Source organism: Mesoplodon mirus (genome assembly GCF_964341445.2).
Source record: "Mesoplodon mirus genome assembly, chromosome: 8".
Taxonomy (NCBI): domain Eukaryota; kingdom Metazoa; phylum Chordata; class Mammalia; order Artiodactyla; family Ziphiidae; genus Mesoplodon; species Mesoplodon mirus.
The window spans coordinates 69,192,637-69,206,651 of NC_138984.1; the positions used below are offsets into that span (position 1 = coordinate 69,192,637).

At 39.3% G+C, this 14,015-nt stretch overlaps 1 protein-coding gene across 3 annotated transcripts in view; it reads left to right on the top strand.

Moving 5' to 3' along the window:
- FMNL2 (formin like 2) overlaps positions 1-14,015 on the top strand; it is a 311,735-nt gene that overhangs the window by 213,127 nt on the left and 84,593 nt on the right. For all 3 annotated transcript variants that reach the window (XM_082630361.1, XM_082630362.1, XM_082630363.1), the window contains exons 5-6: positions 3,195-3,278; positions 6,661-6,813. In XM_082630361.1, coding sequence (XP_082486487.1) covers positions 3,195-3,278; positions 6,661-6,813 — 237 coding nt within the window. The remainder of the gene's footprint in view (positions 1-3,194; positions 3,279-6,660; positions 6,814-14,015) is intronic.

Genomic DNA, 14,015 nt, shown 5'->3' on the forward strand with positions numbered 1-14,015 from the left:
AATTTACTATAGGAACCCTCCATTTATGATATGTCATGATCATATACATAAATCTGCAGAATGGGGCATCCATTTTTTTATGCCTTTAGATTAAAGATACTGCTTGGAAAGTTGCCCGTTTTTCATCTCTACCTATTTGATTTCCACAGAAGTTCACTCTCGCCTCTGTTTTCTCCTATACAGAATATCCTAAGTGAGGAAGGGATAGGGATTGAGAGGACAAGAGGAAAAGTGAAGGCTGTTCTTTTCTTGTAATCCATAGTCTTTTTGCTGAGATGACTTTACTAACCTGATACCACTTGACAAAGGGAGTAAGGTAGTCAGCTGTGATGGATCTCTATCTTCTTCTTTCCTAAACCACCTGCAGGGGTTTGGGCCAGAACAGAGACCCAGGGAAGATCTCACGGCTTAGAAAAAGAGGTTAAAAATGAAATTAAACCTCTCAAAGGCAGGACGTGTTACACTGTCGCCTACTTTTTAGAAACTGAGCAGCCGGCTCCTGACTTTCACTTTGAAATGAATGAATGAATGAATTTAAAAGTAAGGTTTTATTTATTTTATTTTTGGCTGTGTTGGGTCTTTGTTGTGGTGCGCGGGCTTCTTATTGCGGCGGCTTCTCTTGTTGCGGAGCACAGGCTCTGGAGCGCAGGCTCAGTATTCGTGGCGCACGGGCTTAGTTGCTCCACGGCATGTGGCGTATTCCTGGACCAGGGCTCGAACCCGTGTTCCCTGCATTGGCAGGCAGATTCTTAACCACTGCTCCACCAGGGAAGTCCTGAAATTTATTTTTAAAGCGCTTTCACTCAAAGTCAGCAAGTCAGGACAGGGGCACTGATAAGGGTGCTAAATTGAAGTAAAAGCCAATTAATAGGTTTTATCACTGCGTGAAAATATATGCATATTAGTACTTTGAGTCAAGAGAAATGTAGCTCTGACTGTATTTGGCTATTTCCTACTATTTCTTCCTTCCTTCCTTCTTCTTCTTCTTCTTTTTTTTTTAATATCCATGAGTTATTTGCCTTCTCTCTAGTTTGTGGCTAAACTAAGTGAGATGAAGGTGCTGGCAGGTCCTTAGGATGTCGTGGGCCATCTCTACATTTTAGAGGCAGTGTCTGGAAAATCAACCAGAAGGAACTATAAGGGCTGTTTTTCTCAACTCCTAAATTAGAGTGTTCTTATGGGTCACTGAGACAGAATATGTGAAACCAAGATTGCTCTGAAAAATCTGGACCCTGTGGTTTTGTGCAGCCACCAAGGAGGGCTAGTTTAAATTATGCAGTCAGAACCCATAGATCTGACCAATGGAGAGGCCTCAGGCTAAGAGGCTTGAATTTCAAGAACACAGCTAGTCATCCGATTTGATAGTGAGTTCTAGCTTTCTTCAGTCTCCTACCAGTTTTAAAAGGGAATTTTTTTTTTTTTTTTACTATTTCTAAGCTTTTAATTATCAGCACTTAAAAATGTCCAATGTCTTCTGAGACCTAGCCATATAGGGAGTAATTTAAAATAAATCAAATGAAAATAAGGATATAGAAGTAGATGCTGTGAGAGCGTGTATGTGGTGGTGGTGAAATGAAACTTCAGCCTCTCCTAATAGCCATCCCCTTAGTTCTGGTCAGCTCTCATAACAAAGCCACTTCATGAGACCCAAAAGGTAGTGTTTTCTTTGCCAGTGTTTCCACTCTAGGTCTCTCTCTTTTTCTTGGGGGTCACGTGGTTTGTGGGTTCTTAGTTCCCTGACCAGGGATTGAACCCCGGCCCTTGGCCGTGAGAGCACGGCGTCCTAACCACTGGATGGCCAGGGAATTCCCTAGGTCTCCTTTAGATTAAATGTTATATACTTACACGTGGCTGTGTTAAGTGCATACGTTTTTGTCACAGCCTGCCTGAGGCACTTGGGGGAAGTACGAGGCAAGCTATCTACTTTTTCCATCTTACTGTCTTCTGGAACTGCCTGAAGACCTGAGGTTACATTATGCAGGTGATAGGATTAGAAGAAAGGATGAGCTGGAGGAAAAAAACAAACAACAACCACAAAATCCCCCTAAAGACAAAATTTTAAAAATAGTCATTCTGAATCCACCAGATTTTTTCCCTTCCTTTAAGACAGAAACCTCCAGGGACTGCTCATTCTTAAAGACACACGGTAGAATTGTCCCACTGTTGTTCTAATAGCTATCAAAACTGGTTTCTGTAGGAGCCATCGTGTGCATAGCTGGTGGACCTTGTTGGCTTGGTATTCCTGGCGGAAGGTAACCGCTTTGCAATGCTGTTGGCAGATATACCCCAAGATTCATTTCTGTGGTAGAATAGCACAGCTTTTTACTTATTAATTCTTGGAGTTTCCAACCCAGTGAAGGCTTGATGGGGTATCACATGTTCTTTGAAGGTGGATGTCCTGGAGGAAATCTGTGACGGGGGTAACAGGTGTTTATCCTTAGTACCTGACCACTCTGCTCCATCTTCTAGGCATTGTTATGAACAAATAAAAACGTGTAAACATTCTCAGTGAACTGCACTCAGATCCACCATTCAAATACAAAGTGGTATCATTTTAAAGTGAATTTTAAAAAGCAAGGTATTTGTCATGTCTTGGCTTTGATGATGGTGTGTGGTGCCTGTGACTTTTTAAAAGGTTTTAACATTCATGGAAAAAATTAAGCAAGTCATTATCCCTATTGAATTTCCAGAAGCCCATAAACACTGGTCTCTCATTGGCTAGTTGAGTGTTTTCTACAGCTTAGTGTGCCAAGAAGGAGTTGAATGTGGATTTGGAATCCGGCCTGGATTTCAGTGGTTACGTTGTCATGTCCCTAGTCTGCCTGATTCCCCGTGCAGTCTTGGCTCCTTCAACAAGCAGGCTCCAGATCAATTATGGTGGAAAAAAAGGACAGTTAGCAAGTTCCTGCTATAGAAAGTTTCTTACAGGTTATCGTCAGTCTCCTAAGCAGTAAAATACAAGGAAGGCACTCATACACTTTTTGACCCCTCGTTGCTCATGCTGAAATATTATGGTTTTCTTAGTTGCCATATTTAAAAGCTCCTACCTCATGTGTTATAGTCTAGGCCTTACTCCATAGTTCCTTTCAGGCAGTGAATGTTTCTGGTGGAAAAAAAACAAGTTTTCACTGTGTCCTTTTCATGGTAGAGCATGCAATGAACTTTGCCAATGATTTTTTTTTTTTTTTGAACAGATGGGTCAGAGAGTTTCTGAATGAAGAAAATAAAGGTCTTGATGTTCTAGTAGAATATCTGTCATTTGCGCAATACGCAGTAACGTAAGTAAAACTTGGCTTGTTTCCTTTTAAATTTTATGTGGTCACAGAAGTTGCATCTCAGTGGTAAAAGTAGGTACCACACTGAGGGGAGACACCCAGAAGCAGATGTGGTAAGATTTAAGGAGATTTGTTTATATTTAAGTAACTAAAAGCAAATCACAAAATTGTTGTTAGAAATGCTTTTAAGGCAGAAATAAAACAGGGGAGTAAAATCACCCTTAGAGGAGTGCTTATTTCAAAAAGAAGTGCTTTCTTTAGTGCTCAAGTTATGTATATCCATATGGTAGAATACTCTAGCAATTATTGGAAGAGGTATATTATATATTGTTGAGTGAATAAAGCAAAGTACAGAGGAGTGACTCCCTTTTTATTAAAAAAAAACTTGTATATGTATATTTGTAGGTGCTAGTAAATACAGAGAAAATGATTGCAGAAGTAGGTACCAAACACAGTGGGAGTGAAGGAAGTGGAGTCAGCAAGAGGTTTTCCCTTTTTAATTTATATGTATTTGTATTGTTTTGACTTCCCCTTCATAGGGGGAAGGCGAAAAAAATGGGGCAGAGCAGGAAAAATCATTTACTTATTTCACCTTTCCTTTGTTGATTCATAAAGTTTTCTCATTTGCTAGGCTTCTGGAAAGATTTACAACAGGAATGAATAGTGTACATTTGAATGAGACGTTCTCTTCTCCACATTTCCTCTTTAATCAAAAACTATTCCAAAAAAAAAAAAAAAAACTATTCCAGTATCCACAGATACACTCTCACACACACAGATTGAGGAAATAATACTGTATTCTTTTTAAATTTTTTTATTTATTTATTTTGGCTGTGATGGGTCTTCGTTGTTCCACACGGGCTTCTCATTGTCGTGGCTTCCCTTGCTGTGGAGCACGGACTCTAGGCACGCAGGCTTCAGTAGTTGCAGCATGTGGGCTCTAGAGTGCATGGGCTTCAGTAGTTGCGGCGCGTGGGCTCAGTAGTTGCGGTGCATGGACTGTAGGGTGTGCGGGCTCAGTAGTTGTGGCTCGTGGGCTCTAGAGCGCAGGCTCAGTAGTTGTAGCACACGGGCTTAGTTGCTCCGCAGCATGTGAAATCTTCCCGGACCAGGGATCGAACCCGTATCCCCTGCATTGGCAGGCGGATTCTTAACCACTGTGCCACCAGGGAAGTCCCAATACTGTATTTTTTAATTTGATTGGAAGACATTTTAGCCTAGGTGGTGTCTTTTTTCTTCTCAACTCTTCTTTTCACAGGAACTTGTTTTTTATATTGCCCTGCTTTAAGATCTAACCAGATGTTATTTTATAATCCTCATAGCTTCCTGGAGAATTTGTGAAGAGAAAACTATAATTTTTCCTACCTTATAGCTGCAGAAAGTAAAGTGTTAACTGAAACTGGCCTGATGAGTTTCAGTTTTGATAACTCTTATATATGATATGGAATATAATAAAAAAAACCCAGTAGATAAGTTCTTATCTTCCTGAGAAATTTTCCTCTGAAATATAATTCTAGTTTTTATAGCATACTCTTCCAAACGTTGTTCCTTATCTACCTCCATTACATCGAAAACTGCTAATCTCCCTTACACTTTATATTATATGACAAAACAGAATAGAAATATTATCCTGTTGCATATTTTAAAATCTGGAAGAATATTTATTGAGGAATTAAGGAAGGGCTAAGAAACTTCAGGAATAATGGAAAAGAATTGCATGCTGTTTGTAATATGTTTGCTGTAATTAACCCTTTACCCCATCAGGATAGAACTTGTAAACCAGCTTTCCCAAATGCACCTACACTCGAGACCAATGGGAAAAGGTAGTGCTACTCTGAGGGAATTCTTCTGGTCTGCAGTCCAAGAGCAAAGACAACAAAAGATCAGAACTCAGAGCTTTTGGTTCCTAATCTTCTACTTTTTTGGGGGGGGTGGGGTGGACATTAGCTTTACATTCTTTGCTTATTAGTTTTATTTTTGTTTTTCTTACAAAATTAATTACATGAAATTTTATACTTTAATTACATGAAAAATTATATATAGATACATAATTTATGTACATACTTTCTTGAAACTAAATGGGCTGAAAAACATTTCTTACTATTCCTCAGCATGTGACAATTTTCTAGCTCATGTATTGTGAAATAACAGACTCATGTGCCTTCTCTAAAACAGGAGCTTTCACCAAGGTGTGTGTTTCTTTTTTCTGCTCAGTGAGAGTCGGAGATGAGCTGAGAGGAGCATAAGGATGCTGAACAACTGAACATATGGGGGCTGCAGAGTGGCTTGGTGGGAGGTGTAATGACATGAGTGATCTTGGGATGCCCCCTAGGCTTACCTTTTCCAGTGTCAATTATAGGCTTCTATTTTTAGTCCTTAAGGATCTGTTTGATTCCTCAATTCCACGCCTTTTCTGTTCACTGCTTCCTGTATCCTAAGGAATGACAGAATTGTTAGACCCATTCAATGACTTTGTGCATCAGTCTCTGTTACCTGGATTACAATTTAATAAATGGAGAGCATAATCTAGTTTACAGATGGTAGATCTAACCAAATATTTAATTTTGGCAGTCATATACTTGCTATTTCCAATATGTATTGTTGATGGTTTTTTCCCATGATATCCTCCAATATCTTCCAGATGCTATTAATTATAGCTGCATTCTGTTTATTTTCTGTCTGATCAGGTGTTGCTTGATGGAACTACGGGTAGAAACAGTTGATAAAATGTATTTTTGAGACAGCAGAGCTACTGACTTCGGAAGGGGAAAAATGCACAGAACACAAAGGCCTGTCTGTTTAAAAATTCCTAAAATTATACAAGAATGAACAATTTAACTAGCCGTTTATTCTAACATGGTTAACATGAGTAATAACCTCAAAAAATGTCAGAGAAACAACAGCCCTACTTTAAAGAGCACCACATTGGGAAGAGATTCCAAAATCAAAGCAAATTCATAACGTTGCAAGTAATGTATCACATATGGTTGGAAAAGTACACTTGCCAACACACTAGGAGAAAATGCTCAGTGAAACTTGATGGAGAGGAATAAATTAGTATAAGCCTAACATACTGACTTGTTAAAGCAAAATGAAGACAGCTCTGAGATCGTTCTTCCCCGTCCCACATAGCTCATTAGTAATCGGTAAGTCAGCAAGCCTTATAATAAGATACAGATAACACATCCCTATTTGTCATTCTGTATTTTCAAAGCTAACGCTCAGTCCATGAAAATTCGTTTGTATTCCATTTTCAGTTTTCTTTGTTTGCAAAAACTACCCATATTAAGGTGCAGATGTATAGTTGGAAGGAGTGAGTTTTGCACATCCATGTATTTGCGTGAATGTGAATTAAGTCTTTAGTGGCATTTCTCTTTTGTTTTAGTTTTGACTTTGAAAGTGTGGAAAGCACTGTGGAGAGCTCAGTGGACAAATCAAAGCCCTGGAGTCGGTCCATCGAGGACCTGCACAGAGGGAGCAACCTGCCTTCCCCCGTGGGCAACAGTGTATCCCGCTCGGGAAGACATCCTGCACTGCGGTGAGTGCCTTGATTCAGGAAAGAGGCAGATATGTCAGGACAGCTTCTGTTGGGGATCCTGGGCCATGTATCGCTGTATCTTGCCACACAGCACTTGTGTCGTCAATGATTGCAAATGCAAGTTTCTTCGGGAGTTCATGGAATCATCACTGGGGCAATACTCAGTCACTTTCAATAGCTTTCTGCAAATACCACTCCTTCATTCAGCACAGAAAAAAAAATTCTGCTGCCAAATGACGCAACAGAGTAGTCTCCATAGGCAGATAAGTTTCTGAAACCAGGAAGATGCTGATAAACTGACTTGGACTCTGTTTCCTGGGTAGAGGCAGCACATCAAGATCTGAGGATCTCAAGAACTTGATGCTGTTTAAACCCGACTCCTCTCTTCCCTTCCTCCCGTGATAGCTCAGGTGTGTGTTCTGTGGGATGTGTTCTTAGACATAGGTACAGAATGCTGTAATGATCATTTTTATTAAGGAGATGCCTTTAAGTGGTGCTCCTTTGGTTGGGTGTGCTCTCCATTGTCAACCTTCTATTTCCTCCTAAGAATTCCTTCTCCTGTCTTTTCTGGCTGAAATACCACCATGCTAAGTTAGGATGGGGGATGAACCCCTGGGTGTAATATCACTGAGGTTGTTCATTCACTCAGACCTACAATCATTCACTGAAAAATACTTTTGAGCTTCTGTAATTTGCTAGCCACTGTACTCAGTTAGTATACATGGGTGGGTAAATCAAAACTCCTGCCTGACAAGACAGGCATCTAGAGCATCTACAGCAAGTTCATAAAGGTTTCTGTGTTCCAGGAGTTTAATAAAAATTTTTATTAATAAGCCCCTCATTCCCAAATGTTGCTTACTCTTTGTAGCTTGATAATTTTATCTCGCTTATTTCAGGCTTGATCTGGCAAGTGGACGTTGTTCCTGTCACTGTTTAAGATCACCATGGGTGTTGGGTCATTGTAGTAAAGTCCATGTGTCAGGTTGTGGTCAGTGAATACATGGCTTTCAGACCTTTTGTATTTGGTAGCCTTTTTATTACCTCTTTTCCCTTTGACTTGGGTTTTGGTCATGGAAAGTTAAAGTCTTTATAATGAAGTTCAGTTCTGCTCCGGGATTTGATGTTTGAATATGATGCTTCCTATCAAGCATTCAGATTTTCCTTGTTTGGAAATGCCAAAAATATTAACGGCTTTGGAATGATTCAATAATAATGAAGAACCATGTTTCAGTTCATCTCACAGTATTTGCAATAGGCCAAAGGCTATATAACCTGCTAGTCTGCGTGAACTTTACATGTGGACAGAGGAATATGTGGGCTGATTGAGAAGTTGAAGGAAGGCCAATTGTGCCTGAAGAATTCCCTAATCACCTAGTAACTCGAATGGAAACTTACCATTAGTTTAGCTATAATTATGTGTAAGGAATTTAATTGACAAAGTATGTTTTAACTTGCTTTCTCCTCATTTCTTAGCTGGAAAGTATCATATATTGGTCAGCTACCATCTTAACAGGAAGTCATTTTTCTGATTAATAACTCATTACACGTATTTTCAAATTACTGAAGACTGTTATTGAGAGTGCATTGTTTCTGGTAGAGTGGAAGAGTCGGGGAAATAGGGGAATCATCTCACATCCAAGGAGAGTTGTGATCCTGGACCCTGGACAGCATGGTATAGGGACATCAGTGTCCAGCCTGATGTGCCTCACGGTTGGCTTAAGGTAGACCCTGCTAGAATTCATTTTAAATTGGAAAAAAAAAAAAAAAAAGAGACCCCAAGTATAGAGAGAAAGACATGATGGAAATGCTGTTTTGAGAAACTTGGGAGCCGTTATGACATTTCTGGTTGGCAGGTGTGCTCGAAGATGACCAACTAAGAAACCAGCGTCACATTCTTTTTTGTGTTTAAACAGTTTCAAGCTCAGGAATGGAGCATTTGAAATTCCTTTGGCTCTCTGTCATGGGCTCTCAAGAAAACCAATATGGCAGTAACTTTCATGTCACTTGTTGACTTGAAGCTTGGATTTTTGTTTTTGTTTTTAAATGATGTATATCAGTGATATTCCAGCTCTTGTGTGCATGGATTCTAATTCTGTATTTGGTCATTTGATAGCATCTCTGACTTAGAAAACCGCAATCAGAAGTGCAGGCGCACGGTACATGTTGCTTTTCATAGACCCAGAGATTGTTTATATCTTTTTCTCTTCCTCCTCCTTCCTCTCTCCCCTTGCTTCCTCTGCTGCCTCTACTTTTTGGCTTTCTTTTTGTTGACCTTCTTTTTCATTCTGCCATCTCATTTCTGATCGTCTTGTCCTCCTGTCTCCTCTTCCTCCGGTTCCATTCATCTCTTGCATCACTGCCAGATTGGTTTCTCTGCCTGAGTATCTTCATTTCAAATGCCACCAGAGCTGCTTCTCTCCCTGTTGCCTCTGGAATCGCTTCAGTTTACACACTGATGTTGAGGCTTCAAACTGGAAAATCTCGTAAGTCATGGGTGAAAATGTCACCCAAGAGAGCTTATAGTGCATGGCAACAGTATGGCAGCTGCTCTCCATGTTATAATATGATAACTGCATGGCTTCATGCCATCACTCTACTGGGGTAAAGCCCAGTGCCTTTTAAACTTTGATACACTCTGTTATCATATTATGATTCTTCCTTTTAAGAATTTGAACCTTTAAAAAAAAAGAATTTGAACCTTTAATCTATATTGCAGTTTAACTATTATTACAGTTCTTTTTTTTGACGGATAAAAGGATACTAAGTCACGTTCGGTAGAGATGATTTATTCTGGTAGCTTTTTTTGATTAAAATATATCTTCTGTATCCAAATACAGATTTTAGTTCCCTCATCTCCATCTCCAGATAATAATGTAGATTCAGTAATCTTACCCTATATCACTTAGCAGAAGGGTTGGTTAAACTTGGAGGAAGAAATGAGATGTCAAGAAATTTTAAACACTTTATAGGGACTTCCCTGGTGGCGCAGTGGTTGAGAATCCGCCTGCCAATGCAGGGGATGCGGGTTTGAGCCCTAGTCCAGGAAGATCCCATATGCTGCGGAGCAACTAAGCCGTGCGCCACAACTGCTGAGCCTGCACTCTAGAGCCCACGAGCCACAAATACTGAGCCCGCATGCCACAGCTACTGAAGCCCACGTGCCTGGAGCCTGTGCTCCGCAACAAGAGAAGCCACCACAATGAGAAGCCCGTGCACCGCAATGAAGAGTGGCCCCGACTCTCTGCAGCTGGAGAAGGCCTGCACGCAGCAGTGAAAGACCCAGTGCAGCCAAAAATAAAAATAAATAAATACATTTAAAAAAGCATACACTTTATAAATGGGGCTTGATTAAAGAAAAGGAAAAACGCTCTGTTTATAAACAAAATTCGAATGATACACACTCTCCTCTTCGTATTTAGACTTTATTTTTTAGCTATTTAAAATAGATGATTAAGTATTTTATGACATGACACTCACCTGGAGTTGTATCAACTATTAGATTCTGTATTATCATAAATTTGTCAGGTTGGCAGTTGTAAAAAATGTTTGTTGATGCAGTAGAAACCTGGATTGTGCTGTTTCATAAGCTTAAAGTCTGGTGTACCTTCAGTTAAGATAGATTTCTGTTAACGTGGCTACAGATCTAGCTAAATTAAATGATGCTGTATATGCATATATGTGCACACTAGATTTTTGAAGACACGGGTTAATTCAGATGCAAGAGAAAGTAATTTTTATTTTTTAAGAATGTCATGGTTAATGCTATTAGACTTAAGTAAGCAGTGCCATAGATAATAAATCAGTGTTCCAAATTTTAAAGGAGAAGGGCGGAGCACTGAAAGCCTGGAGGAAGGGATCAGATATAAACTGGGACTTTGGGTGATGGCCAGAGTTGCTCCTCAGGGTGAGGAAAGGCTGCTCCACGTAGAGGTAAAGTGAATGAGCATAAGATGAGCAAAACCTTACATCAAAGATCAGACGTGTTTGGGAAAGAGGGGAGAACCTGTCATTTCTGGGACAGAGGGGTGGAGGGCTGTCTAATGGAGAGATTGGGTCATAGACATACCAAGCTGGGTAGGCCTTGTATGCCATCCAAACTGACCTTCCCATTGTGGTGAGGAAACCAAGATCTACATTTCCTTTAATATATTAACTCTTACTTATATTTCTTTCTAAGATTTCCTAGAACAAATTTCATTGCTTTTCCTGAAATTATTATCTTAATGGAATGGCATCTCTTGAATAGTCATCATCTACTATTTAGCACTTATATTCTTAGTGGGTTTACATGAAGAGTTCAAGTTTGCATCCTTGTTTACACATTTTAATGCAGTAATCCCATTCTTGGCAATGTTTTTCATAGGAGTAATTTTTAAAAATTATTTTAAAATGGGCACAAAGATATTGGTAGCATTGATATAATTTTTATTGGGGAAAAAAGCTTTTGTTCAGTGTCCACTGTGTGCCAGGCACTGTCCTAAGAGCCTTCTGTGATTATTCACTGCTGACAATGGCTCTATGAGATAGATAGCTGTTACTATTACTATCCCTATGAGGAAACCAAGGCCTCTAGTGGTTAAGCCACTTGCCTAGGATCAAACAGTGAGTGAAGGAGGTAGGATTTGAAGTGAGGTGCCCTGACTCAAACTGTCACACCATGTGATCCTGCCTGTATATTCACAGGATGATTTTTTCCCCCAGTAAATATATTGTTTTGATATCAGCGTGTCCACATGGAGTTATGTTAAGTTGTACCGTGCAGGAGAGGATTTGCTAATCCTTCCCAGAAGATGTGCCTTTTTCTACTTTATCCAAAGGTGCCAAATGCTCTAGTGGAGACCATGATCAATATGTTGGAATATTTATAATTATTAGAAGATAAGGTCATATAGAAACATGAAGAATGTTTCCTAAATGAATGACAAGAGTAAGATGGAAAGTTCTCTGTTAATATAGTTTTATTTTCACCTATTTGCAATGGGAAGGCATTGAAAGGAAAGTTTATTGAATGAAGATAGTGACTATTTTTATGGAAGGGGAGATTATGAATAAACTTTTTTCTTTTCAGGTTTTTGTTCAACTCTTTTTGTTGATGAGGCACTTGAGGCCCAGCTTGAAGACCTTGTTCTCTAAGACCTAAGGAATAGGTACTGCAGACCTATTTCCATGTATGGCCCATATGGCTCATTGGCCTTCACTGCAATAGATACTTCTGTTCAAAGCAGTTTTCTTGATCTCTTTGTAACAGTGATCCTATTTAAACATATGGAAACACCAGCTCTGTACCAGTTTGCTTATAAAGTAAGTGGTATCTTGAAAGAGTTGAGTTCTTTTAAGCTCTTACAAGTTTTTATTTCAGCGGGAGCATTTTACCTTGAGTTGTAATTGTTGGGGGTAGAAGATCACCTAACCTCTTAACTTAAACTGTTATAATAGCACATAAAAAATATCTTCGAATTCTACAGTTAGAAGCCAAAGCACTTTCTGTGTTGATTCCCAACAAGGAGGTTGAACTCAATTTTGTTCATTTTCCAGCTTCTATAAATTAAGAATGTAATTTCTGAAACAATCATTGTTCTCTTCTCTCTTCCTTCTTCTCCCCCCAAATTCTATAAAATCAACTCAGGTCTTTTACAGTTGTCATGACTGAGAGTTGTAATCTGTATTTTATTCTACGTGTATTCATTTTCCTTAACTTTGTTTATTCTAAAATTTCCCTATGGAAGGATCTTGAAGAATTTACCCTAGCTGCCAATTTAAAGGGGAAACTCTACAAAGAAATTTTCAAGGCTTGAATTCTTTCTGTTCACCAGACGAGATGGCAGGCGCTGATTAAAATTTTCATTAACACTTACTTTAGAAGGAGAGAAAATACTGCAAAGGAGTGGAAGAAAAAAGAACAATGAGGAGATGATCATTATAGCCAACACCTGAGTTTTATTTCTGAGCAAGGAGAACTGTTGAAGATGTTCCTTAACCTGCTAGACTGTTGACCTGAAGATCAAAGGTCACAGAAAATGCAGTACCCAGTACCCATCTATAAAATAAAGACTTTCTAAAGTCCTAGACTTTCCAAAAATAATCTGTAACTACAAATTGTCACTTTGCCTTTTCAGCACATTTGTAAGCAGAAACAAGTCGAAAGTGTTAGGTTGTTGTGTTTCAGATTTGTGCATTTCTTTTTTATTTGGTGTTGTAAACAGAGAAAAATGTACTTGGGTTAAGAGTGTACATTCCACATTCTCAGCTTGGAACTTATTTTAAGGGCCTTGCTTGTGAAAATGGTGACAGCTTTAATTGTAGCTTGTGGGTGCACCATACTGGCAGATTTGCCAGACATTTCCCACTGTGAGAAAGACTGATTCACTTGTTCCACCTCTTTATTGGGTCTTTTCTGTGATAGAAAACTGACTAAAAGAGGGTATGTGGAACTGGAAAAACAAGTCACCTGGCCAGGGCATTGTTGGGTTCTGTCTCACAGATTCTCAGATCAGACCTAGGACCTGCCTCATAGGTTGTGAGATTAAATTAACAATTCCGATAAAGAACCTGGTGCAACAGTGAGTAGTCAATAAATAACTATATAGAATTGAGGAAAATACTAAAGATGACTCAGCAAATTCCTACAGGCATGGTCTAGTGTCTTCATCTGCAAGATTTATTGCATACTTAATATGTGAAGGGTGCTTTGTCAAGTGCTGAGGATACAGAAGGATACATGGAATAATATGTTTCTACATGATTCATGACTGATAAAAGAATTTTTCATACTTACATCATTATATCTTCATGAAATCTTGGGAGGTGTTCAAGAGTTATTAGCCCCATTTTACAGATGAGGAGGCTTAGAGAAGTTATCCATAGGTAGTAAGTGATAGAGCCAGGATTTATAATCAAAGTCTTCTGACTTCTTTCCACTGTGTCAGTGTCTTTATATATGATTTGATTGAGAAGCGTGTGTGTTCACGCACATACGCACTAACACATGTTCAGTATCACTTGTGTATAACCAGAACTAATGATATGGAACCTTAGAGGCTAGAGTGAACAGTCAAACCTAGGGAAGAGTCATGACTTGGTCTGCATGTGAAACAACATGAGGAAGGCTGGGAGGAGTGGGTAGGAGAGGGGAGAGGAAGGGAGAGCGGTATGAGCAGCGGGTCAGTGGTGAGACTGCGTGGTTTGTTTAGGAAACAGTGAAT